We start from the raw sequence: 26395 nt of genomic DNA, 5'->3' as shown, positions 1-26395 counted from the left end.
GCCAATGATGAGTCAGAGTGTTTGGTGCTGATGTTGCTGCCATTTCATCAGATCTGTGAAGCCTGCATCCTCTGTGCAGCATCTCTCCATCTTACCGCGGCCAGAGGCTCCTCGAAGCACGGCGTTCGACACATGGAACGTCGAGTATCCCTGCCTGGGTTCGGATTCGCTGGAATAGCCGAGGTTTGCCAGGGCCAGGCGTTGGTTTGATTGCATTGCGGCTGGCAGGGCTGATGATCCTGCGTTGCCCACCTGGAGAAAGGTTAAGGGCCCATGCGTGTGGATTGCTGCAAAACTACAGCCAGGAGGATCCACATTACACGTACACAGGCTGGCACAGCACTGCACGCTTAGATCCAGAGGGGATTGGGGCAGGCTGCATTCTGGGCTTGCTGACATAGCAAGGAAGCAGGCCATTACATTGCACAAACAAGTGGGGTGTGAGGACCAGGCCAAAGGGCCAGCCGAGCTGGGTGTTTGCTACTGGCCTATAAAGCTATCTGGCCCTCCATTGTCCAGTGGAGTTGTGTACAAAGCTCTTGTTCTGCATTGTCCAGTGGGGTAGGGTACATATCTCTGGCTGCATTGTCCAGAGAGGAATAGGATTGGGAGAATCTACTGGGGTCTGCACTGTCCAGAAGGATAGGCTGCAAGGTCCTGGCCCAGTGAGATAGGCAGTGTAATTCTGTGTCTGCATTATTCTGCCTTCTCGAATGTCTTATGACGTTTTGCTGCAATGTATTTAGAGACCTCTTGTATGCCTGCCTATACCTTCCTAGGAATCTCCTTCCTTGTTGGGCTGTTTTGAATTGTCTGGCTCCTGGACCTGTGCAGAATAAAGAGAAACCTCCAACCTGGTGCTGCTTCTGCAAAATGGAGGCCGCCTAACCTTTACATCTAGCAGCCAGGACATGGAAAATTAAGGGCAAGAACCCTCACTCCTTTTTAGCTATGGCCCTGCTTGTTAAACCTTGGTCTTAGTGTATTGCTTCTGCTTGGACACACAGCCTGCAATCCATCATTATCCTGGGTAAAGTGTTTGTACCCTGACAAGACTGTACTCGGAGTGTGTTATGCAAAGCATACCTGGAGCTATACAGTATAACTGTACACCTCAGAGCAGTGAGTGCACTATCTGAGCTTCTAGTCCAAAAAGCAAAACCGTTGCTTGCCCAATGTTTGAATCATTTAACTGATAATGAGAAAAGATTACATAAATCTTGATCCAAACGGTTTCAAAAAGGCTGTAGTAGAGTAGGAAATCTGTAATAATCTATAACCTTGGACTTTATATTTACTGAAAAAAGTATCAGTTAAAAATAACAATCTGGAAAACAGAAACCACAGTTTAAGTAATTTATATTTTCTGAATCTTAAAACCACTGACTATTCTTCAAGAGGTCAGCTTCTGAGCTTCGACAATAGGCTGTCTCACTCACTTTTAAGAAGGACACTAAATAGGAGACACTTGAACAATGGAAGCCATCTGGTTGTATCAGTTCCGACTAATTGTTATTGGAGACTCCACAGTAGGAAAATCATGCCTGATTCGCCGGTTCACAGAAGGCCGTTTTGCCCAGGTGTCCGACCCAACAGTGGGGGTGGATTTCTTCTCAAGGCTGGTGGAAATTGAGCCTGGCAAGAGAATCAAACTGCAGATCTGGGATACTGCAGGGCAAGAGAGGTTCAGGTGAGTAGGAACATGTTACTGACCTGACACCATGTGTGTAGAGCCACCAAAAATCTATGGAGGGCTGAAATGTATTAACAAAGTCTGATGTCCACCTTACCGATACAGACATACAAACATCGAACCACTTTGTGTTGTTCACGTATAATACACACTAAACAATATACTGTGCATATATACATCATGGCAATCAGTTTTAAAAGCATACAATTGGCACACAATGGCAAACAGTCCTAGATACATAAGGTTGGCACACCATGGCAGCTTTAGAGGCATACAATTGGCACACCATGGCAATCGGTTTTAGATGCATAAAATCAGCTTTAGAGGCATACAATTGGCACACCAGGGCAATCAATTTTAGATGCAGTTTTAGAGGCATAATTCTGGGATATCATGGCATTTTTAGAGGCAGAAATGTGGCACATCATGGCAGTTTTAGAGGCATAAATCTGGGATATCATGTCAATCAGCTTGTGTGACATGTCATGATTCCCTTGTATTCCAGAAGTTTAATCCTTAAGGGGTAAAATGCATACACTTGGCACACCATGGCAGTCACTTTTAGATGCATAACCTTGGCACATCATGAAAATCAGCTTTAGAAGCATACAATTGGCACACAATGGCAAACAGTCCTAGATGCATAAAGTTGGCACATCATGGCAGCTTTAGAGGCAAACAATTGGCACACCATAGCAGTCTTCGATGCATACAATTGGCACACCATGGCAATCTGTTTTAGATGCATACATTCAGCTTTAGAGGCATACAATTGGCACACAAGGTAATCCGTTTTAGATGCATATAATTGGCATATCATGGCAGTTTTAGAGGCATAATTCTGGGATACCATGGCAGTTTTAGAGGCAGAATCTTGGCATATGCAATCAGTTTTAGAGGCATGCAACTGCTTACTCACAGACTCAGAATCAGAAGTGCTGTGTCCTGCTCTTTCATCCAGCCACCTCACGTTGAGTATCCCAGTGGTGGAACTAATGTAAAGAGGTCACTGGTGCAAGTATGATTTCTTGCCCCCCTCTAGTGCAAGTGTGGCCAAAAGATAGATCCCCCATCTGTTAGAGAACTTCAACAATGCTATGCCAGCTGGGGATCTACCATTTGCACATCATTGCAGGGTTATATTTGTGAGCAGTGTTTGAGCGTTTGAATGTAAGCATGTTTTTGTATTAAGTATATGTGTATTTGTATTTACTGTTGCCATTGGAATATGTAGTGGTGTACTTGTGTGTAATGTTTGCGTCTGAATGCAGGGTTGTTTGTATGTAGTGTAGAACTTTAAATGGTGTGTAGTGTGGGTGTTTGAATAAAGGGGTGTTTCTATATAATTTTAGTGTTTTTAATACAGGGGTATGTTTGTATGTAATGTTTGCCTTTGATTGCAGTGCGTGTGTAGTGGATGCAGCATGTGTATATTGTGTATATAAAATATACATATACACAATGTGTGTTTGAATGTAAGCATGTTTTTGTATGGAGTATGTGTGTAAATGTTGGTGTTTGAATGCAGGTGTGAATTTGTGTGCAGTGTATACACTTCCACACACATTGAAACACCTACACACACTGACACAGCGATACACGCAGACACACACACACGACACCTAGTTTCCTACACACAGATACACAGACACTCATGTATACACAAATACACACACACTGACACAAAAGGACACACACAGACAGGAAGTGAGGGTGACAGTGTGGGAGGGAGTATGTGTGTGCTGGTGACAGTGGGGGGGGGCAGTCTGAAAAAGGGTTGCAGTGTGGGGGCAGGGTGAGAGGTTTACAGTGTGGTGGGCTGGGGGAGAAAGTGTTACAGTGTGGTGGGCAGGGGGAGAGTATTACAGTGTGGTGGGCAGGGGGAGGAAGGGTTACAGTTTGGTGGGCAGGGAGAGGAAGGGTTACAGTGTGGTGAGCAGGGGGAGGAAGGGTTGCTGTGTGGTGGGCAGGGGGAGAGGCTACAGTGGGGGGGGCAGAGTGAGAAAGGGTTACAGTGTGGGGAGGGGGCAGAGTGAGAAGGGGTTACAGTGTGGAGGGGCAGAGTTAGAAAGGGTTACAGTGTGGGGAGCAAAGTGAGAAAGGGCTACAGTGGGGGGGGGAGGGGGAAGGGTGAGAAAGGGTTACAGTGTGGGCAGGGGGCAGAGTGAGAATGGGGGGCAGGGTAAGAAAGGGTTACAGTGTGGGGAGGGGGCAGGGTAAGAAAGGGTTACAGTGTGGGGAGCAAAGTGAGAAAGGGCTACAGTGGGGGGTAGGGTGAGAAAGGGTTACAGTGTGGGGAGAGGGCAGAGTGAGAAGGGGTTACGGTGTGGGGGGGCAGGGAAGGAAAGGGTTACAGTGTGGGGGGGCAGGGGGAGAAAGGGCTTCAGTGTGGGGGGGCAGGGGGAGGAAGGGTTGCAGTGTGGGGAGGGGGCAGAGTGAGAAGGCGTTACAGTGTGGGGGGGCAGGGTAAGAAAGGGTTACAGTGTGGGGAGCAAAGTGAGAAAGGGTTACAGTGTGGGGGCAGGGGGAGTAAGGGATACAGTGTGGTGGGGCAGGGGGAGAAAGGGCTACAGTGGGGGCGGGCAGGGGGAGAAAGGGTTACACTGTTGGGGGAGAAAGGGTTACAGTGTGGCGGGCAGGGGGAGAAAGTCTACAGTGGGGGGGCAGGGTGAGAAAGGGTTACAGTGTGAGAAGGGGTTTTAGTGTGGGGGGCAGGGTAAGAAAGGGTTACAGTGGGGGGAGCAAAGTGAGAAAGGGTTAAGGGGGGCAGGGGAAGAAAGGGTTAAAAAGGGTTACAGTGGGCGGGCAGGGGAAGAAAGGGTTACATTGTGGGGGGCAGGGGGAGAAAGGGTTGCGGGGAAGAAAGGGCTACAGTGTGGGAGGGGCAGGGTGAAAAAAGGGTGGTCCGTTGGGTTAACTCTCAGGTCTGCAGCTCCGCTGGGTGCAGAGCTGCAGAACGTGTGATAGAGGTCTCGCGAGCACCCAGAGTGTTGCCCTGGTAACACTCTAGGTGCTCACAAGACCTCTATCACACGTTCTGCAGCTCTGCACCTTCACCTGGCAGAGCTGCAGACCGCAGGTCGGGGAATCTCTCTCGGACAGACTGATAGAGACATAAAGGACAAGCCTCCGGGCCCCCTCTCATAGCACAAGGTCACCTGCGGCCCTGAAGGCGTGCGTCAAAGTGACCTACTGTGAATCAGCCGGCGACCTACACTTTGGGGAAACCCTGTTCTAGGCCAAATCATACCTCCCAACATTTCAAATGGCCAAATTAATTTTAGGAGTATGAGTGGGGTTGTGCCCAGGGGAGGGCTGTTCTGAGACATCGTGCCTTACTAATAAAATGTATGCAGCTGAAATGTAATTTAGAATGAGAACAATGTATTTTATCTACAGACTAATTTCTAAACACATTTATTGCTGTGGAGCTCTGTTATACACTCAGACATAGGAACTAATATGAACTCATGCATAAATGTGTTTTAGCTGGCACAAACTAATCAAATGCCTTTCAATCTAAGCCTGAACTAATCTATCTGTCCAGGATTTAAGTGTAGAGTCTTATTCAATAAAAAGGACTCCACAGCTAGATCCTAGACCTAGATAAATAGATTAATCTGGGCTTTGATTTGTTCAGTGGATACACATTTGTACGCCTTTCTTCCAAAATTATGGTGCTCTTAGAAAAAAGGCACACTGGAATTTGAATCCAATATGGGGACCTTCACTACTAAATAGGGACACAAACTGTCTAAACAGTGAATTGTGAGCTGAAAACAGAATTTAGAAACTTGGAACAAAATAGCTGAACTGAAACAAAATCTATTTTTCCAACTCTGCTATTTTGGCCATAGCAGTGGTGTTTACTAAATCGGTGGGTAGGCAAGCTTCAGCAGTCAAGATGTTGTACACTACATCTTCCCTAATACTTTGTCAACATTATGGGAGATGTAGTCCACAACTCCTGGAGTCCTGATGGTTGCCTACCCCAGCACTAAATACAGAAGTGTCAGGAATTCAAAATGAAATTTAAATTTAAGGCCAAAATAGTCAATCTGATAAAATTCACTTTTAGTTCCAGTTCAGCTACTACGGCTTTAAATGGACACTAGAAACCTCAGAACCACTACAGCTTAATGTAGTGGTTCTGCTATCTACATCCTGTCACTGTAAACACTGCCTAGTAACACCTCACGGGACACTCTCTCAGATGGCCTCTAGAGGTGTTCCTGAATTGGCATTCAGCGTCTGCATGCTCTGCATGAAGACTCTGAACGTTTCCCATAGAGATACATTAATTGGCACAGTGTGGCATTTTGCCGCTCATGTACAATACCCTTCCAAAGCATTGGATTGGCTGAGATCATCATGATTGAGGGGAGGGGAGCCAGGCGGGGCCAGGCCTGGCAAGACTGGTGTGGCATGGGAATAAAGGTGAGTTAAAAAACGCTTTTTACTGCATACAAGGTGGGCTGGTCACCTAAACAGCCACCTCAGCACTATAGTGTCAAGAATACATGTTTCGATTGCTGACAATATAGCGTTCCTTTTAATTTAAAATTCATTTAAAAAAAAAAAAAATTAGTGAATAATCCTGACAATTGAACATTTTGATTCCTTTCAATTCTTCCACAATTCCCTGTATCAAATAAACCCCCTACATGAAGAATCAACTAGAAAGGCGTATTTGCATATATAGCATAGTACTCAAAATTTAAAGGAACCCTATTGCTTCAGGAATACATACCCAGTGCCAATGCTCACATGCCGCTGCTTACATCATCTTAGAACATCGCTGGCCGAATGCTCATGCTCAGCATGTGCCGCGTACACATTCAAACTTCCCTATAGGGAAACATTAAATCAGTGCTTTACTTAATCAATGCAGCGGAAGTGCCACTAGTAGTTGCCATATTGGCAGCCACTATAGGTGGACTTAACTCTACAATGTAAACATAGCAGTTTCTGAAAACCTGCAGTTTTTACATTGCAGGGTTAGGAAGACCGGGACACTGCACACAGACCAGTTCATTGAGATTAAGTGGTCTGACTGACTATAATGTTCCTTTATTGTCCTGTGCTACTAGCCAGTCCTAAAAGTTACCAGTCTCCATGAACAAGTATGTCCGCGGGCTTGCATAATATTGAAGTGTCTGCATCCCATTGTACAGCGCTACAGAATCTGATGGCGCTATGTAAATAATAAAATAATAATATGGGAATACATATGTATGGTGTGCACCTGTGGAAACTAATGCAGGGATTTTGTACTCTCATGGGCAGTGTGTGCTTGCTATTTGTCTTGTTTGCAATTTTAATATTGACATGCGGTGAATATGGTTAATTTGGTTTTAAATGTAAGGAAGAACTGGCAGTTGTGAGGAAGTAGATTGCGGTTGCATACTAAATTAGTATAATCGGTGAGTAGATGGTGAGGGGTAAGTAGGAGAGAGAACATGGTTGAAACGTTGTATCTTTGTGTTGTTTTTTGGACCATAATAAAATATACCTGAATCGTCACCCTGCACCGTGTAACCTGTGGCTCTATACTTCAGTAGAGGGAACTGTGAGATTTGGAGAGAGGTGAGTAAGTTAAGAGTGGATAATTGGATATGAGGAGGAAAGGGTAGCATATTTGGGGTAAAACCTTAGGCCAGTTGATTTAGCAATGGGTGGGGACTTCTTGGGGGCATCACCAGTGATGCAGCTTGCTTCACTGGAGACCCACCTGGGAAGTGGGCGTTTCCACCTATCTTTAAGCACATCAGGCTGACAGACCGCGTACTGCTTTACCCCTAACCTTCAGGACCATGGAGAGGGCACTGCTGAAGCGCTTTCTACATGGTCCTGTCACCATCTGCACAGCACAAGCCCTAGATGCGGGGCACCAGGTAATGGTGGATGGTTGGACAGGACCCGATAATCAGACCTGTCCTGCTGAAAGCGTGAAAGTTGGGAGCCCTGGGAATAGTGTGCTGGGTGGGATAGTGAATGTTGAGAATTGTGTCTGCTTTACAATCAGCCCCTCACCCACAGCTTGTCTGTCCATCTACCCCACAGATCCCACTATTAGCATAGCTGAGCACAATGTGTGAGAGAGAGGTGATAGGCTGGAGGGTCCTGCCTCCCCTCTGATCTGAAGGAAATCTTCACACTCCCGATACCCCCACCACCCAAAATGATCTGAAAGGGAGCACCATCTCTCTTCCTATGCTTCTGCCTCTTACATATGTTTGTGCAGTATGGGATGTCATGGCATTTCTCCAGTACCTGATACTAAGCAATATTGATCTATAATGGAGACCAGAAATAAATATTGATCTCTCATGGGGGCTAGCTTTACGAGGAAGCATTTGGTTAATCACGTGAACTAGAGTATATGTATTCAGTCAGATTGCAGAACCCCAGTAATTCTCTCTGGAACGGATACAGGATTTGTCAAACTAACCACAGTAAGTGGTTTATTCACGTATATGAGAATTGTAGACAATTCATAGACATCTTTGTAGTGCATTAACAGAGATTTTGTACGGGTATAATAATGTATATAACGTGGAACTGTTACTTTTTCACAACCAAATGCCTAAGATAGCTGTGGTTTGTGTTATTTTATTTTTTTATTTATGCCATAGTATGCCAGGCTGTATTGGCACAGCCATAGCAAGCGGTACAAGTTAATTATAACCTCCATGGTGCTGTGGGCTCCTTCCCAGCAGATGTTCAAGCACACATGAGCGTAAGGAAAGTGATAAAACTTTGAAGTCACTCACAGCCAGAAGTACTACAGGGTAAGTGCCTTTTTCACTTACCCTGCTGCATTCCTCACTTTAAAAGCACTTGGTGGTTTGAGCGGATAAGGAACTGTCACTATCGGTGAAGTGGGCTATTTAACATTTAGTAGGGGGTAATACACTTGAGAGATCCATTTTCATCCATAAACAGGTGAGTTTTTGCAGTTTATTCATCGGCTTTTAAAGGAAGTCTCCAAGCACCCTAATCACTTTGAGTGCCCTGGCACAGTCCCACATGATTATGGTACACCTGGCACATGCTACTACAACCTGCATATAGGCTCAAAAGTTGCAGGGGGTAAAAAGGGCAGGAAGAAGATTTGTGTGAGTTTGTGTTCAGCACTGGTTCCACCAACCACACTACACAGGTGGAGAGGGCTATATAATTGTGATAAAATGCGAAGGGAGATGGGTGAATTGACAGCTTCTCGGTTGCACTCATTATAGTTGAGACTTATTCACAATATGTAAGCCTACTTATATGTACTTTTCATACAAGAATGCACAAAAACTAATATAACAAAATCTTTGGCTGCAAGATAACCTGACTTTGCAGTTTCCTCAATGAGCTCAACCAAGGCCAGGAAGTGGCATAGCTAACATGGATGTTCCAATTAATTTCAATGGTAGCTGAGAGCGCGTTCCTGATTCAAGTTTCTTCTGTTTTTTTCACTTTGGCTTTGATTTTGACTTCCCTGTATTCTGGTATCCCTGATTTCTGGCTTTCCTTTATCGCTGTGTCTCTTTCTGTATCCCCTGACCTCGGCAAATACCCTGACTACTCTTTGGTACGTTAAGTCCGGCCATTCTAAGGCCCGGTAATGCATATGTTGATCGCCTGCTCCCCCCCCTCCCTTTTCGGTTCGGCTGTTCCCGTGGTTGGGTCCCCTGTTCGTGCGGTTGCTCACACGAGCGCGCTGTAGGTGCCGTTCGTGTGCTAGGCTCTTAACTGGTGGACGCCCGCGTCCTGATAGGGTTTTTTCGCGTATTTGTTTCTCCCGTGGTACCTGTCCTGTCTGGGTTGTTATATGTTCTGAGTGTACCCACGAATGTATATTATTTCTTGACTGCTAATTGTCCCAATAGTCAAGCTATTGCTTTTTATACTGAGGTTGGGAGAAATGCTGCCATTATCCCAGGCTGTATATGGTGCTTCAATGTGTAATTTAGGAATTAAGCCCCCTGTGCCTACCAGCCACATCTGTATATTTACATGTGTTGTTTTGTTATAGTCACACGCCGAATAGTGCATGTCAACACAATGCGCTGTTTAGTGGGTAAGCATGTTGGCACTCACACTGCCTTTTATTTTTCTATTTTTTTATTATTATTTCTACAATACATTTGTGTACATACACACGAACCGTGATCTTGCAGGGTCTGGGTGTATGGGGTTTGGTTAGGCCTGAAGTTTCCCAGGCAGGCTGTTTTTGGGGTGACCCCTGCTGGCCGGGTTGGGGCTTTTTATTCAATGGTGTTGCAACTATACCTGCCTGTTTGCATTTATTATTTTCTTGCTGGTAGTTCTGTCTTGTTATTGGAGCCGCATCTCATGTATTTTGGTATTCTACCCACGGGCTGGGTCCTTTTTCTCCTGTTTGTTCGTTTTAACATCTCATGTTTCTCTAGGTGTACATACAACCTGACTGGCTTGTTTATCGGGGTGTACCATTGTGGCTACATCCCACTGTGTGTGTCCCCTCACTCCTAGGATTAGGGTAGGTTTCTAGTGCTCGGGTCCACAATCTGGCCCACATATGCACTTACGTACCTATCTCATACTCTGTTACTGCCTCACGTTTTGTCGCAGGTTGACGTTACGTGTCCTCTCCTACCTTTCGCATTTTATTCTACTGTGACTATCTGTTGTAACCGATTGTACCCAGCTCAGGTACGACATCTGGATGCCCTTTGTCTTCTCCCCCCCCCCCCCTTTTTTGGTTTTCCTCCTTTAGATGTTGGTACTGGCCTATAGGGGCATAGGACGGCCTCATAGGTTGTGTTTCTGGCTCTCTGCCGTAGGCTAGTGGACGACACCCATCCTCATGCTCGGAGGTCCCCCCATACTCTGAGGACGACGCCATCGGCCCAACACATAGTTATTCGCCTCGCATTGTTGCATAGGCAGGACCTATGATACCTATGTATATGTTTTTCAGTATGTCTCAGATTCCTGACTCTTTGGAAGAACTATTCCTTCCCTGCACCCCGGCTGGGTACAGAGCCGGCTAGTCCAGCTTCCGTTAAGTTGTGGACTGGCCAACGTCTCTCGGCGGAGCTCCGCAGATGGGGATCCCGTTCTCGGCTATAGCTACTCTTCAGGCATCTGAACACGGATACCGACAACTCAGGTTGGGGAAGGGCCTGGCGGTTCCCAATTGCCGGACGTTCGTGCCCTGCTCACATCACTGATGTCTTATACTGGACTTGTCAGTGACCGATTGGAGAAGTTGGAAGCAGTCTGTTCCTCTGGGGTGCCTGCGGGGCCTGCTGTTCCGGTGGGTGTGGGCCCACCAGCCTCATCGGGTAACTGCATTATGTCTTCTCAGGCCCCTGGTAACATTAACCCTTATGGTCCCCGCTGCCCTTAAAAAGGATATCCTGGAGAGCAGGGATGTCAACCTGGTCTCACTCATGATCGCCTCCCAGGATATCATAGAGAATAGGACTTATGCGTATGTGGATATATCGGTGGTGCTGAGGGTTGGGGCACAAGTACGGTGGTGGTTCAGCCTTCTATGACTACCACCGTTCCTTCTCCACAAAGGTAGCTACAGCTCTGGCTCAGTTTACTACAGTGTAAACCGAAGCATGTTGGACACGGAGTTATTCTGCAGGCATTTTACGGGCCTCAGGTCCCCTGCTTGTGCGATTTGTGCCTCCACAGCTCACTCCACCAACCTATGCCCTAATTCGGCTGAGCATGGCCCCGTTGTCCCTAGCTCGTTTGAAGGATAAACTGGGCAGGGACATCATGTTTTTGGGCAGGGCCCAAGTCTGTAATAATTTTAATGCAGGGAATTGTGGGTTTAGTTCCTGTCGCTTGCTGCACATGTGTGCTCACTGTTTCCGGGCCCACGCCAGGACCATGTGCCCCAATAAACTGTTTCCCAAACCATACCTCCATTAGTTTTCCTTCTTTTGAATCAGTGGTTTAATTGTTGAAGTTGATGGACTTTAGTGTTCTCTTAACATAGCATCAATGTCCTGTTATTTGCTCCGCCATCACCCCTCACGACATTTGGTTGGATTTCTCACCGCCAGATTGTCCGGGGGGTTTCACTCTGGCATCATCCACATGCCCGCCGATACGCTGGAATGCGGTATTTTGCGCACGGCGGTGGCATGCCCGGAGTTAGTGGATGATTTGATCAAATGTGAGGGGTAACAGGGTTTTGGTTAGGGCCTTTTGGCTCCCCCCCCCCTTTTCTTCATGGAGGACCAACCCCATTGGCATTGTCACAGGTAATACATCACTTAAACACAGACTGATCGTTAACTTGTCAGCACCACATTCCTCCACAGTCCCCAGTCTCATTTCACTCATTACCTGCCACAAATTCTCACTTTAATACTCTTGACGATGCCATCGGGGCCAACTTGGCTGCTGGGACGGGTGCTTGGCTCAGCAAAACAGATATCGTCAATGCGTTCAAATTGCTCCCCATTCACCCCTCACTATGGCATCTGCACAGCATTAAGTGGCGTGGTTTGTATTCTCTCTTCTCCCGGTTCACTTTGGGCTCGAAGAGCAGCCCCAAAATATTCGATCTCTTTGCTGAAACTTTGTGTTGGTTGCTGCTTAATGTGTGCAGATGCGGGACAGTGATTCACTATTTGGATGACTTTCTCACTGTAGAAAACCACTCACTGCCGCCTTCCAGCCTGTCACGTGTGTTGGCTCTCTTTGAATCCTTAAGAATTCGGTTATCCATTTTTTGGGGATTCAACTAGATTTGGTCCGAATGCAGGCAAGTCTTCACCGTGACAAAATTGAGGGCACCCTAGCGTACATTGAATTGTGCTTACAACTGGGCTCTTGCAAAGGTAACTTCAGTCCCTGTTGGGGTTGCTCTATTTTGCCATGAAGACCATTCCCCAGGGTAGATCTTTCATTTCACGGTTACTTACTTTATTTCCGCACCTCCACTCTGTCGACTCGCCCTTGGCCTTGTGAGGCTAGTTCGCTGCCTGGTTTCTCTACTACATCGAACTGTTCGAACTGTACCCCATTGTGGCCGCTGCTATTGCCTGGGGGACTGACTGGACGAGTCACTCCATCAGGTGCTTTTCCGACAACCTTGCCACATCGTCAACACAGGCTGCTCCTCCTCCTTGGCAATCATGAGGCTTTTGCGGAGACTCACATGGGTGGCGGCAACCAGACACTTTTTTTTCCTCACTTTGTGTTCACATCCCAGGGGTCACGAACGTTGCTGCTGGCCACTTGTCTAATTTTCGTTTTCAGACTCTTCCCACCGTTTCCAGTACAGCTACTCCTATCCCTCCTTTCCAGGCCATGCCCCTGGATTGACGTCCCTGCTGGCCCGAGCACGCACTCTCGGGTGCCTATTGTGTTACTTTAAGCTAAAGCTGTTTTGTTGCTTAGTGTCCCTTTAAGGCCAAAATAGCTGTGTTTGCAGTGCTTAGTCAATGAATTAGAGCACTGGCTGCGGCGGCTCTCTTTAAGTGGTCTGGTAACTGATATTGGTACAGATCACATTGCTCCCTCCAGCGAAGTGAGGGGGCACAGGACTGAAGAAGGCCGCTCACACCCAGTATTAGAGGCCAGATAGGCCGCCTTGGTCGACTAATGGGTAATCCGTTCCCAGTTCTTTTCTCAGAGGAGATCACATAAAGCACCTATATAGCACCCACTAGACTCCCATGTACCATGCAACACCAAATGTAATTAATCATAGTAAACAAAAATACACCTTTTCAATTCAGCTGATGTCCCTACCTGTGTGCACTCCATACACCTTGGTATTTCGCATTCCTGTAGTAGTTGTGCAACGCAGGGAAGTAACTGCATGCAGCGGAGGGAGAGGTCAAAGTTAAAGTAAGAGGTCAAGAGAAATCCCTACCTTTCTAAATTGTATAAAGTTCCTAAGTTGCACCCTCCCTGCTGTCAGTCATGTAGCCGAGAGGGTGCCCCTCCTGAATGCCATATGCCCCAGCAGAAAGCAGTGGTAATTGCCATGCAGTCAGCCGGCCTCCCAAGTATTGATCTGGGCGGTAAATAATCAGTAGTGATGATCTAATAGAAGGGGAGGAGTTGTGTTGAGGATACCGTCTGGATTAGAGGTAAATTTACCTGTTATTATTCAGGTATTTAGAGGGAAAGATGGCCCAGTAGACTCTCCAATACTCCAATGCATTTATTTATAAATGCTGAAGTGTTCCTTTAAGTTTTGCGCACAGTAATGTTTATTTTCACCATAGATGTGAATGATAGGCAAGTGCTTATAGTGGGAGGTCTGTGTATTCTCTAATTGCATGGCCGGTCTGGAAAGTCGGCTTTACTGAGCCCTCCTCTGTATTAACATGTCCCTTTTGTGATCCACCTATCTGCTATGCATCCCATAATTCTCAGCTGGTTTAAATACTTTAGTCCCCCATTTGGTGTTTTTCTTACATATTATTGGTGATATCCTTCAGTGTAATTAATCCACTAATTTTTAATTCCTGCCTGGTTAGGGTTTAGATGGAAAATCAATCACTATGGTTAGTTAATTGCCTGTAGAGACGGATTATCCTTGAGATCTGCGGATTAGCGGGCTGTGGAGGAGTAGACGTGGCATGGGCTGGGATAGAGAACACGAAGGGAAAAGGATTTACATTTAGGGTTAATATTCTAATAAAGGTTAGGGATAACTGTAAACATAATCCCTGGATTATCTGCTGGTTTCCAGGCTAATCATTGTATAAATTGCAGATGATCATTTGCCGTTTTAGCCAGACCAGTAATACAGTCTGATTCCCTGCTGACAGTGGTTCCTTGTGGCTGGTTTGATTAACTCTGTCCTTATATTACTTGGCAAAGAAACAGACCATTACAATTCATTTCTACAGAGAGATTTGGATAAATTGAGGGACTGGGCAGGTAAGCAGCAAATGAGATTTAATACAGAGAAACACACAGCCATGCATTTTGGGATAAGCAACCCACAAACCACTTCTAAAAAAAGACAATAGTGTGCAATGTCGATCTGCAATCGCAAAGGTTAGTAGGGTGCTGGTCATGTATAAAAACAGTATTAATTTACATTATCAAAATATAATATTGCTTCTTCATAAATCAATGGTAAGTCCCCAACTTGAGTGCAATTGTGGGCACCAGTTTTATAGAAGGGTATTGTAGAACCAGGAAAACAAATGGCTATGAAGAAAGGTTAGAAAATCTGCATTGTTTTTATTTATTTTTAGAAGAAAAAACAAAAAACAAAGCTGCCTCCGTACAAACCGTTATGTGTTAACCTGTTCGTTAGCAGACATCCATTGAGACTGGGAGAAAGGTTTATTTGCTTACAGCAGAGGAAAGGGTTCCTAACAGTAAGAACAATAAAGATGTGGAATTAAGTGGCCAAAGAACTGTCTTATTAGATTTTGTAGATATCTTTCTTAAACGGTCTGGATGTTTTGTGTTTGTTTGTTTTTTAAACTAATATTCAATTACCGTATATACTCGAGTATAAGCCGACCCGAATATAAAAACTGGGAAAACGTATTGACTCGAGTATAAGACTAGGGTGGGAAATGCAGCTACTGGTAAATTTCTAAATAAAATTAGATCCTAAAAAAATTAAATTAATTGAATATTTATTTACAGTGTGTGTATATAATGAATGCAGTGTGTGTGTGTATGAGTGCAGTGTGTGTGTGTGTTGCAGAGCCTTGGTGGGGGGTGGGCATTTTTATTATTTATTTTATTATTATTGTTTATATTTTTATTATTTTTTTCGTCCCCCCTCCCTGCTTGATACATGGCAGGGAGGGGGGCTCTCCCTCCCTGGTGGTCCAGTGGATGGGCACTGTGTAGCAGGGGGCTGGCAGAGCTCTTACTTACCTCTTTTGCAGCTCCTGTCAGCTCCCTTCTCCTCCGCGCCGGTCCGTGCAGCTCCTCTGCCAGCTCACACTTTAAGTCTTGCGAGAGCCGCACTATGACCCCGCGGCTCTCACGAGACTTACACTGGGAGCTGACAGAGGTGCTGAACGGACCGGCGCAGAGGAAGAGGGAGCTGACAGGAGCTGCAGGAGAGGTAAGTAAACTCTCTGCAGCCCCCACAGCCCCATTGTCTGTATTATGGCAATGTAAGTTGCCATAATACAGACATTGACTCGAGTATAAGTCGAGTTGGGTTTTTTCAGCACAAAAAATGTGCTGGAAAAACTCGGCTTATACTCGAGTATATACGGTATATAATTAATATGTATGTGAACAGGTTGTTCATCCAAGGAATGATCTGATTACTGTGCTGGAGTCATCAAGGATTTTACTGTAGACATTTTTGTGGCATAACTTGGCCATCGCTTCAAATTATTAGTTTTCCTTCTTTTGAATCAGTGGTTTAATGGTTGAAGTTGATGGACTTTAGTGTTCTCTTAACATAGATTGCTATGTAATGGTAAAAATGCTGCTTCTCCCACTTAATTGATATGGATTGGTCCTGACAGATATTTTGGTTCCACAGCTCCATTATAATTTATGAATCCAAGAAGGAACCTGCCACCAGAGTGCAAATGGTATGGGATGCAATCTCTTCATCATATCTGGCTACTAGCTTACTTTTTTAAAAAGAAAAAAAAATAAGCAAAAGTGGTGCAATATACCATATAAGTGTTTTGCTAACCATGATGCTATTGTCTCTAATATTGTATTTTTTTTTTTTTTATATAATTTATGAAAGTGGTATTGTCACTTGTGGGGACTACGCAACATTTTGGAAAGATGGCCCTAGAGTTACACATTTACTTGCATGTTGGCACCTAGATAGAGAGCAGGAAGGAAGATATACTTGGATGAATCCACCTTATCTCCTTTTGTCTTCTGATGATGAAGCTATCAGAATCAGCACCATCTTTGTACTTGTACAAAACATGATTTTGTTGAACATCTCTCAAAACAACAGAATCCTTCGTTAATCTTCTTGTGTGTCTTGGGAAAAATGTCCGTTCCATCAGTTTTTATGAATAATGTCTAATAGGAAAAATGGCAAGATGCAAAAGGGAAGGAGGGTGAATTTAACTCTTCCTTTTGCATATACATAGTAGTATATAGTATGCATATACATAGTAGTATATAGTATGCATATACATAATAGTATATAGTACGCATATACATAGTAGTCCATGTTTTGTCTTTCGTCAAATAAAATACAACACAATATAGGAGTTTTTCATCAGTTGATTTTGTCTACATGAAAATGACACAAGCAACTGTGCTGTTTTAAGGTAAAACTGGTGTTATTCTAGGGCAAATAGGAGAGATTACCATGGAAACCAATAGAATGTCTCTCAACATTCTGCACTTTCTCCCATAATACTTGTTTATATTTATATTTCTCACCTTTTAAACCGCTTGGCACTCCTCAGAATTGTTGCCTTGCAGAAATGCATAATATAAATAGACTATTTTAAAACCACAATTATGTACATTTTTTCATCTAAACCATTCATTTTCTAGCATTCGTACTTGAAGAAATATACTGATAAATGTGTAGACTAAAATTAACTGTGGATGTAATACACTAAGTGAATACACCAGTGGAAGATTTTTTTTTATTTTATTTTTTAAATCAAAAACTCAATGTATCTATTATCCGTGTCCTACATACGTGGAACAATCAGGGATTTGGAATTTATATTGCCCAACGCGCCCAGGATATACATTTCCATGGGCCAGGGTAGGTAGGAGGACTACCTTGGAGGGACTGGTGCCAGGGCTGGAGAAATTAGGTCTGCACTTCCACCATGTGCAGACCTCCGTAATCGCCTTCTCACAGATTCCCAACCTGCGCTCTGCCTCATTGAACGCCGGAAACCACAACTGCTAGACTCACTGGAATAGTTCTCCATTTATTTATTTTTTAACATAAATTATACACACATCACATACTGCCACCACATAGAATATACTACATACAGCTAACACACACACACCACACAGTAGGACACTACGAACTGCTAGCACACATTACATACATCCAGCACATATCACAGCCAGCACACACAACACATAAAGCCAATGCACAATACTTATAGCTAGCGCACACCACACAGTAGCACACTACGAACTGCTAGCACACATCACACACATTACATACGTCCAGCACATATCACAGCCAGCACACACAACACATAAAGCCAATGCACAATACTTATAGCTAGCGCACACCACACAGTAGCACACTACGAACTGCTAGCACACATTACATACGTCCAGCACATATCACAGCCAGCACATATCACAGCCAGCACACACAACACATAAAGCCAATGCACAATACTTATAGATAGCGCACACCACACAGCCAGCAGACACTATATGTCAAAGGGAGAGGCTATGGGAGGGTAATTCACAAAACTCAAAATCATGTTGTGACTATAGCAGAGTTTGAGATTTTTTCCAAGTCACCAATTGTTGCCTCCATTTTTCCATTCAGATTTAATTTGTGAAAATTCAGAGTTAAAGAAATAGCCGTCAATGTCCAGGACTCGCAGCAGGGACCTCAATCTTTGCAAATTAAATTATTTTGTGTTCGGACACATAGGTGATCGTGACAGACCAGTAGATTTGGCTACCACTTTAGTTCCTTAGATAAGTAGATTTATAAACAAATTACACACAAAAAAACTCCCATACCACTGGATATAGTATTTAATTGATTTTTTACACTTGTACTGTATGGGGTTGCCTCTCCCTCAGTTATAAAAGTGTACCCGTCTCGGTACACACACCTTTGGCTGTAACGTGTACCTGTTAGAGTACACACAAATTGGGCAAAAATTTCAAGCAAGAACATGGCGTGAAGAATACAAACATGTATTTGTATGGGAAACCTTTAGGAGGCTAGTGTGCTTGCGTCACAAAATGCCACGCTGTGCCAATCATAGGGTATCTCACAGCCACATTGACCATTGCTGTTCTGCAGAATGGAAATGTTTTCACCTGCAAGGCTAAAACCGGTGAGGCCATATCACACAGAACACTTTATTTACACTGTATTATTAGGAGAAAGTCAAATGTATAGATTTTAATTCAACACCCTTTAATGCTTTATCCCTTCCCCCACCAGTCAATCACTGCATAGTACAAACATCTTTATACCAGCAGCATAGTGGGACTAAGCCGTGGACTAAGTGACAGGAAGAGCAGAAGAACTCCCATACGGGGCAGTTTTATGATCTGGCAATAGTTTCTGATATTGATGTTCTGACAGTGAAGCCAGCATGTAGGCTTTATTTGAGAGAATTTTCCTGCTTGTATAGGTCCAGTCACAACAGAGATGGAATAGAAAGTAAGTGTTACACTAGCGTACCACCTTATGGCCTCTCCAGGAATTGTGACACTGGCCAATAGGAGTGGATGGGGCATGTTAAGGCACGTACATTCCTCAAACTCGACATATCAGTTTGATGCAACCAATAGTGAAAGTGAATTGGAGCCCTGTAAAAATCTATGCACATACAACACGCAAAATACAACAAATTACCTTGCCATAAATTTGATGTATCGCTATATAGTCTCTTAAATAATATTAAAATACTGATCATAGTGTAAACTATAACAAACAAAGCAAATGTCAATGGAACACTCACATATTTTTAAGATAATAAGGTTAGCTCACACTTAAAATGCCTCTGGCACATGATGGCGGCCACTCCTTTAGCTTATATCGCTTCTTCAATATTTTTATATATATATAATGTATTTTTGTTCCTCAAAAGAACTTGAAAATAACCATAACGGTATACCATTTACTAACAAGGAATATAGTAATTATAAACCAATAAACTCACATAAGGGGGAGTCTTCCAATTTGGCTTTGATAGCTAGCAATGTGCGTATCAGTCCTCACCAACTATATGCCAGCACTACAAAATATGAATAGAGACTTCAGATAAAAGATCCAACAGGCTTTATTTAGTATGTTGGTTACCTCCAACAGTTGTGTTCTTGCTTCTGGTGTTGCATGTGTGGGCTAGACTACATCTGGTGGTGTGGGAAGGCTGCTTGCAGGGTTGTGGGTCTGTGGATGAGGCTGTTTACAATATAGTATGTATTGGGGAATGGATTATGTAGTATGTGTGGGGTAAAGGGGGGGGTGTGATGTAGTGTGCATTTGTGGGTAGACTAGGAGCTGGTATTAAACATATTTAATACATATATAGAACATTTTAAAATACCGTATATACTCGAGTATAAGCCGACCCGAATATAAGCCGAGGCCCCTAATTTTACCCCAAAAAACTGGGAAAACTTATTGACTCGAGTATAAGACTAGGGTGGGAAATGCAGCAGCTACTGGTAAATTTCTAAATAAAATTAGATCCTAAAAAAATTATATTAACTGAATATTTATTTACAGTGTGTGTATATAATGAATGCAGTGTGTATATGAATGCAGTGTGTATATGAATGCAGTGTGTGTGTATGAGTGCAGTGTGTATATAATGAATGGAGTGCAGTGTGTGTGTATGAGTGCAGTGTGTGTATAATGAATGCAGTGTGTGTATGAGTGCAGTGTGTATGCAGTGTGTGTATGAATGCAGTGTGTATGTATGAGTGCAGTGTGTGTATATGAGTGCAGTGTGTGTGAGTGCAGTGTGGTGTGTGTATGAGTGCAGTGTGTGTGTATGAGTGCAGTGTATAATGAATGCAGTGCAGTGTGTGTATATGAGTGCAGTGTGTATATGAGTGCAGTGTGTGTGAGTGCAGTGTGTGTGTGAGTGAGTGCAGTGTGTGTGAGTGCAGTGTGTATATAATGAATGCAGTGTGTGTATGTGTGAGTGCAGTGTGTGTGTGAGTGCAGTGTGTGTGTGTGTGTGTGTGTGTGTGTGTGTGTGCAGTGTGTGTGTGAGTGCAGAGCATTGGTGGGGGGTGGGCTTTTTATTAATTATTATTTAATTATTATTTTAATATTTTTTTAATGTTATTCTATTTTTTTAGGTAATAATTTTTTTATTTTATTATTAATTGTATTTTTTTCATGTTATTATTATTTTAATATTTTTTTTTATTATTATTATTTGTTTTATTATTAATAATTTTATTTTTTCGTCCCCCCTCCCTGCCTGTTAGCTGGCCAGGGAGGGGGGCTCTCACTCCCTGGTGGTCCAGTGGATGGGGCTGTAAGGAAGCTATAACTTACCTTCACAGCAGCTCCTGTCAGCTCCCTTCTCTCTTCTCCGGTGCGTGCAGCTCCCAGGTCAGCTCCCTCTGCAACTCTCGCGGCCGCGCGGAGCGTTCTGACCCCGCGGCTCTCGCGAGAGTTGCAGAGGGAGCTGACCTGGGAGCTGCACGGACGGAGGAGAGAGAAGGGAGCTGACAGGAGCTGCGGTGAAGGTAAGTTACAGCTTCCTGACAGCCCCCGGTCCTTGTCTGTATTATGGCAATGAAAATTGCCATAATACAGACAACTGACTCGAGTATAAGACGAGTGAGTGTTTTTCAGCACAAAAAATGTGCTGAAAAACTCATCTTATACTCGAGTATATACGGTATGTTTATTCCCCACTCCATCATGCTCACTTTGGACTGGAGGGTGAGGGGGGTAAGCCTTGTGATCCATGCTGATGCACCTAGTCTGCACCTCAAGTGAATGCAGACTATTCCTTTGGGCTGGCTCCGGAGAAAGTATCAGAGTAATGACCTGATACACTAAAAGGAAGAGTGAACTTGGTCTGCAAGGTCTCCATAGCAGGTGCAGACACAAGCACACTAACTTCCCCCACATGAAGTAGCATCGGCCCTGGAGGAGCTGGCCAGGCAGAACTTTTGATCTCCCGCAGCCCACCAGCCACTTACCTAGATTGCCCTATGGGCAGTTTGGGCCTGTAAGTAAAACTGCTCCTACACCAAAATAAAAGCCTATTTTCATTATGATACATAATATATTCACTGCCTTAGATGCTGTTATATGCTAAAATGAATCTGCCACGACAGGTTCACTTTAAGGTAATACATTAAAGGGACACTATAGTCACCTGAATAACTTTAGCTTAATGAAGCAGTTTTGGTGTATAGAACATGCCCCTGCAGCCCCACTGCTCAATCCTCTGCCATTTAGGTGTTAAAGGAACACTATAGTCACCTAAATTACTTTAGCTAAATAAAGCAGTTTTAGTGTATAGATCATTCCCCTGCAATTTCACTGCTTAATTCACTGTCATTTAGGAGTTAAATCACTTTGTTTCTGTTTATGCATCCCTAGCCACAACTCCCCAGGCTGAGTGACAGAGTCTACATAAAAAAACAACTGGTTTCACTTTCAAACAGATGTAATTTACCTTAAATAATTGTATCTCAATCTCTAAATTGAACTTTAATCACATACAGGAGGCTCTTGCAGGGTTTAGTAAGCTATTAACATAGCAGGGGATAAGAAAATCTTAATTAAACAGAACTTGCAATAAAGAAAGCCTAAATAGGGCTCTCTTTACAGGAAGTGTTTATGGAAGGCTGTGCAAGTCACATGCAGGGAGGTGTGCCTAGGATTCATAAACAAAGGGATTTATCTCCTAAATGGAAGAGGATTGAGCAGTGAGGCTGCAGGGGCATGTTCTATACACCAAAACTGCTTCATTAAGCTAAAGTTGTTCAGGTGACTATAGTGTCCCTTTAAATCCCTTTGTTTATGAACCTTAGTCACACCTCCCTGCATGTGACTTGCACAGCCTTCCATAAACACTTCCTGTAAAGAGAGCCCTATTTAGGCTTTCTTTATTGCAACTTCTGTTTAATTAAGATTTTCTTATCCCCTGCTATGTTAATAGCTTGCTAGACCCTGCAAGAGCCTCCTGTATGTGATTAAAGTTCAATTTAGAGATTGAGATACAATTATTTAAGGTAAATTACATCTGTTTGAAAGTGAAACCAGTTTTTTTTTCATGCAGGCTCTGTCAATCATAGCCAGGGGAGGTGTGGCTAGGGCTGCATAAACAGAAACAAAGTGATTTAACTCCTAAATGACAGTGAATTGAGCAGTGAAATTGCAGGGGAATGATCTATACACTAAAACTGCTTTATTTAGCTAAAGTAATTTAGGTGACTATAGTGTTCCTTTAAGTTGGCTCCTAAATATCATGTCGGTTTGGTTTCTAAAAAATAAACAATGATTATCAACCTATGGAATAGAACATTAAGTATGACTTGCTGTAAAACCATGAGATGTGATGAAAGCAGTGATCTGTTATAACCTTGATTTTATTAAAATAGATCATATGCTGCCAAAATTAACCACATGTTGAATTCAGTAACTGTTACATCTCTTCTTTAATAATAATTTAAAAATTCCTGTTTGTGCATAATTTAACTTATAGTCTAAATGTGAATATGGTGCATTTTTGTTGAGTAAACCTTATGTTGAAGATTTTCTTAAGTCGGACAGCATTTGTTGAATTAACTATGTGCTTCATTGACAGGTCTATCACACGTGCCTACTACCGAAACTCTGTTGGAGGGCTCCTGTTGTTTGATATCACTAACCGCCGCTCCTTCCAGAATGTCCACGAGTGGCTGGAAGAAGCCAAGGCCCATGTGCAGCCTTACCAGATTGTCTTTGTTCTGGTGGGCCACAAGTGTGACCTTGACACACAACGCCAAGTGACAAGACACGAAGCTGAGAAACTCGCCACTGCTTATGGCATGAGATATATTGAAACATCAGCGAGGGATGCCATCAATGTAGAGAAAGCTTTTACCGACCTGACCCGTGACATATACGAGCTAGTTAGGAAGGGTGAGATAAATATTCAAGAAGGCTGGGAAGGGGTAAAAAGTGGTTTTGTCCCAAACGTAGTGCATTCTTCGGAGGAGGTAATAAAGTCAGACAGGCGGTGCCTATGCTAATCAGCAACATATTAATATTCATACCCCAATTAATGAACTATTCTAACATAACTCTTTGTTGTAAAAATCCTTGTGATAAAACATAGCTTAAAACTGCTGTGAACTCCATGGCTAAAAAAAACAGGTGGGACACGAGAAAAAAAACAACAATGCAGATTGTCAATTCAGAGTGAAAATTATTTTCAAAATGTTTGGAAGATCGTACATGTTCAGCAAGGACAAAAGTGTGCATGTCTATGTTTTAGGAGTCATAAATCAGCAATTAAAAAGGGGTTTGAAAACATCTTAATTCATTTGATACGTTCTGTGTAGTATAATATTGGTAGTTATGCGCAGTGAATTAATGCCGCAGTGTAATGATCATAATGTATAGCTATAGAAGAAGGAACCTTTTCGTTTACTATACATTATAAAAACGATTTATAAAGGCAAAAAACTAAAATAAGCTTTGAATTCTAAACCGTGTAATTGCTGTTACAATATATAATTTCAGTGACTGCACATGGAGACACTGGTATTAGTGGTTGTTTCATATCTTCTATAGCTAATAATTTCAATTGTTAAATATACAAATTGTAACGGTAAGGCAGTTATAGTCTGTTCTAGACCAAGAGCTGTAGGCTGTGATTCCCATTAACTCTCCCTGCAATTTGCTGTGTTTTTGTCTGGCAAAGGATTATATGAATACTAGTCCCCACCAGCTAGAAGTTTGCATTGACATCTTGTCTTGGAGGTTAATAATAAAAATGCCCCGGTAGTTGGAAGTCAAGTCTCATCAGCATGGCAAACGGTCAACAATAAAGTTGATTAAACTTTACTGTCATTTTTTTTTTATTTATGTTAATGTGTTGAAGTTAGACCAAATCGAACATGAGAGTTTGCACTATTGCAGAAATAAAGAATGGAATTGGTTATAGTTGCTCAATACGAATAAACCCTGAGTTAAGGGAATTGAAACTACAAAAAATAAAATAAATAACAGAACAGTTTGTTTGATTCAGAGTTACAGTTGTTTATGTGACACTCACGTAGTCTACCAGTAATTACAAGTGAAAATTACATAAAAGTTAACAGTAAAAAACAACTAAGGGCACTTTGAGAATAAGTTTAAGTGAAAATGTGTAAATTGTTATATTGCTGGAAAAGATTGTGTTTTGTTTTGAAGAGGGAGGGTATGTAATGCAACTGTTTGCACTTTTACTTTTTACCCTTTCTCTAATTGCTCATTTTATAAAACACCTATTAATATTTAGTCTTCTACATACAAATTACAGAATGAGGGTAACATTGTTTTAGAGTAACAGCTCACCCATATTGTCAAATTCACAGGAAGACAAGGGAGATACATTGTTGCAGACAGTTCATATGATTGGCTCAGTGAATCTGTACATAATGTTCAAATGGCTCACAATCTAAATTGACATTACAGGAAAAATTCATTTGCAACTCTGCCAGTATTTTTATTTTATTTTTTAAATACAAGATCCCAGTTTGCTTGTAAGAAATTAACTAAGTCGCAATATAATTTATATATTTCTGTTTATACTTTACATTCACTTAGCAAACACTGATTGGAAGACAGGGTTCCTTTATTCTATTTTTTTTTTTTTATTTGGGAATCTTCAACCAAACAACATACGATAAACACTCTAAACATCATAGCCACTACAGCCCTCTGTAGTAATTATGGTTTCAAGAGTGCCCTTGTATTCACCCCAGGTAAATAGCCAAACTATTTGAGAACAGTTTGACAGCTTACCAGTGCTCCGATAGGTGCCTCTTCCTGTGCTCCTGCATTGAGCAAAGTCCAACAGTGCTGGGTTTTGCTAGTTGACAGAGCGCTCGGAGTGCACTTTCAGCCAATGAGCCAGCGGCTCGGGCTCCACGAGAGGTGACAACTGGCAGAACCCAACTATGTAGTCAGAACATTCTCTAACAGTTTGACTATTTACCCTGAGAGGACACCAGGGCACTCCTGTCACCCTGACCACTACAGCACTGTGTAGTTGTTATAGTGCTTAGAGTGTTACTTTAAGGTCCACAGATGCAGAATTAAAACCATTTTGGTTCATCACTCCCAGTCGTGAGAGTATTTTAAAGGTGAATGCTCGATTATTCTCCAAACTTGATTGTCACTGCAGCTCCAAGAGAGTTAAAACGACAAGTTGCAAAATAAAAAAATTGTTTAGATATTTAGTCTTTTTAATTCAAGCTATATTTTATGACATCTCTCAAAAAGCCACAGTTTATGGGTTAGTGAATAAATGCCCTAATACAACCTATGCTAAAATGAAAGCCAATGCAATTTTAAAATACATTGACTTTTTTTCTTCCGCAAAAGTAACAAAACAGGAAACCAAGTACTTTTTTTTTTTTTTTTTTTAAAGGTTAACAAGGTTGTTAATTTTATATAACAGTTATTGCAGAAAGGATAATCCAAATAAATCGGAAATTCTGCATGTTGGGTTTGCTTTTCTCAGAATCTCCAGAATATAAAAATGTACACTTCCTTGCTTTCTGTTTTGCACTGTAAATGTGACCATATGCTATCTATCTAGCTGTATGTGAATGGAAACATGCTTGTACCTAGATCAAACTGTTAATATGTGAAATGAAAAACGTGTAAGATGTCTCTGTGGTTTTTTTTTTTTTCTTACTCTAGTAATATATAAAAGTAACCCTGTAAGTCCTGCAATTGACCAAACCAATAGAGGTTATTGAAGCAGGTTAATTGTGGTATGTGACCAGAGTAGTTTTTAATGGACAATTTCATTTTCATTAATAAAGTACTAGGCCACTGAAACCCATAGGTGTTTCCTTCACATGAAGGTTTAA

The 26395-nt window shown here is 42.7% G+C and overlaps 1 protein-coding gene across 1 annotated transcript; it reads left to right on the top strand.

Annotated features, from left to right (window-relative positions):
- RAB39B (RAB39B, member RAS oncogene family) lies at positions 1-26186 on the top strand. The gene is made up of 2 exons (XM_063432117.1): positions 1-1690; positions 23134-26186. Exons 1-2 carry the CDS (start codon positions 1476-1478, stop codon positions 23558-23560), a joined length of 642 nt encoding a protein of 213 aa, XP_063288187.1. The 5' UTR covers positions 1-1475; the 3' UTR covers positions 23561-26186.
- Positions 26187-26395: the final 209 nt, after the last annotated feature.

This window comes from Pelobates fuscus, chromosome 9 (assembly GCF_036172605.1).
Source record: "Pelobates fuscus isolate aPelFus1 chromosome 9, aPelFus1.pri, whole genome shotgun sequence".
NCBI lineage: Eukaryota > Metazoa > Chordata > Amphibia > Anura > Pelobatidae > Pelobates > Pelobates fuscus.
Note: the sequence above shows the minus strand (reverse complement) of the source record. Positions and strands in the feature narration are given on the sequence as shown.

Coding starts and splice junctions, on each gene's coding strand:
- RAB39B (XM_063432117.1), top strand. CDS start 1,476: ATGGAAGCCATCTGGTTGTATCAGTTCCGACTAATTGTTATTGGAGAC. Junction 1,691..23,133: donor GCAGGGCAAGAGAGGTTCAG/GTGAGTAGGAAC, acceptor CTTCATTGACAG/GTCTATCACACGTGCCTACT.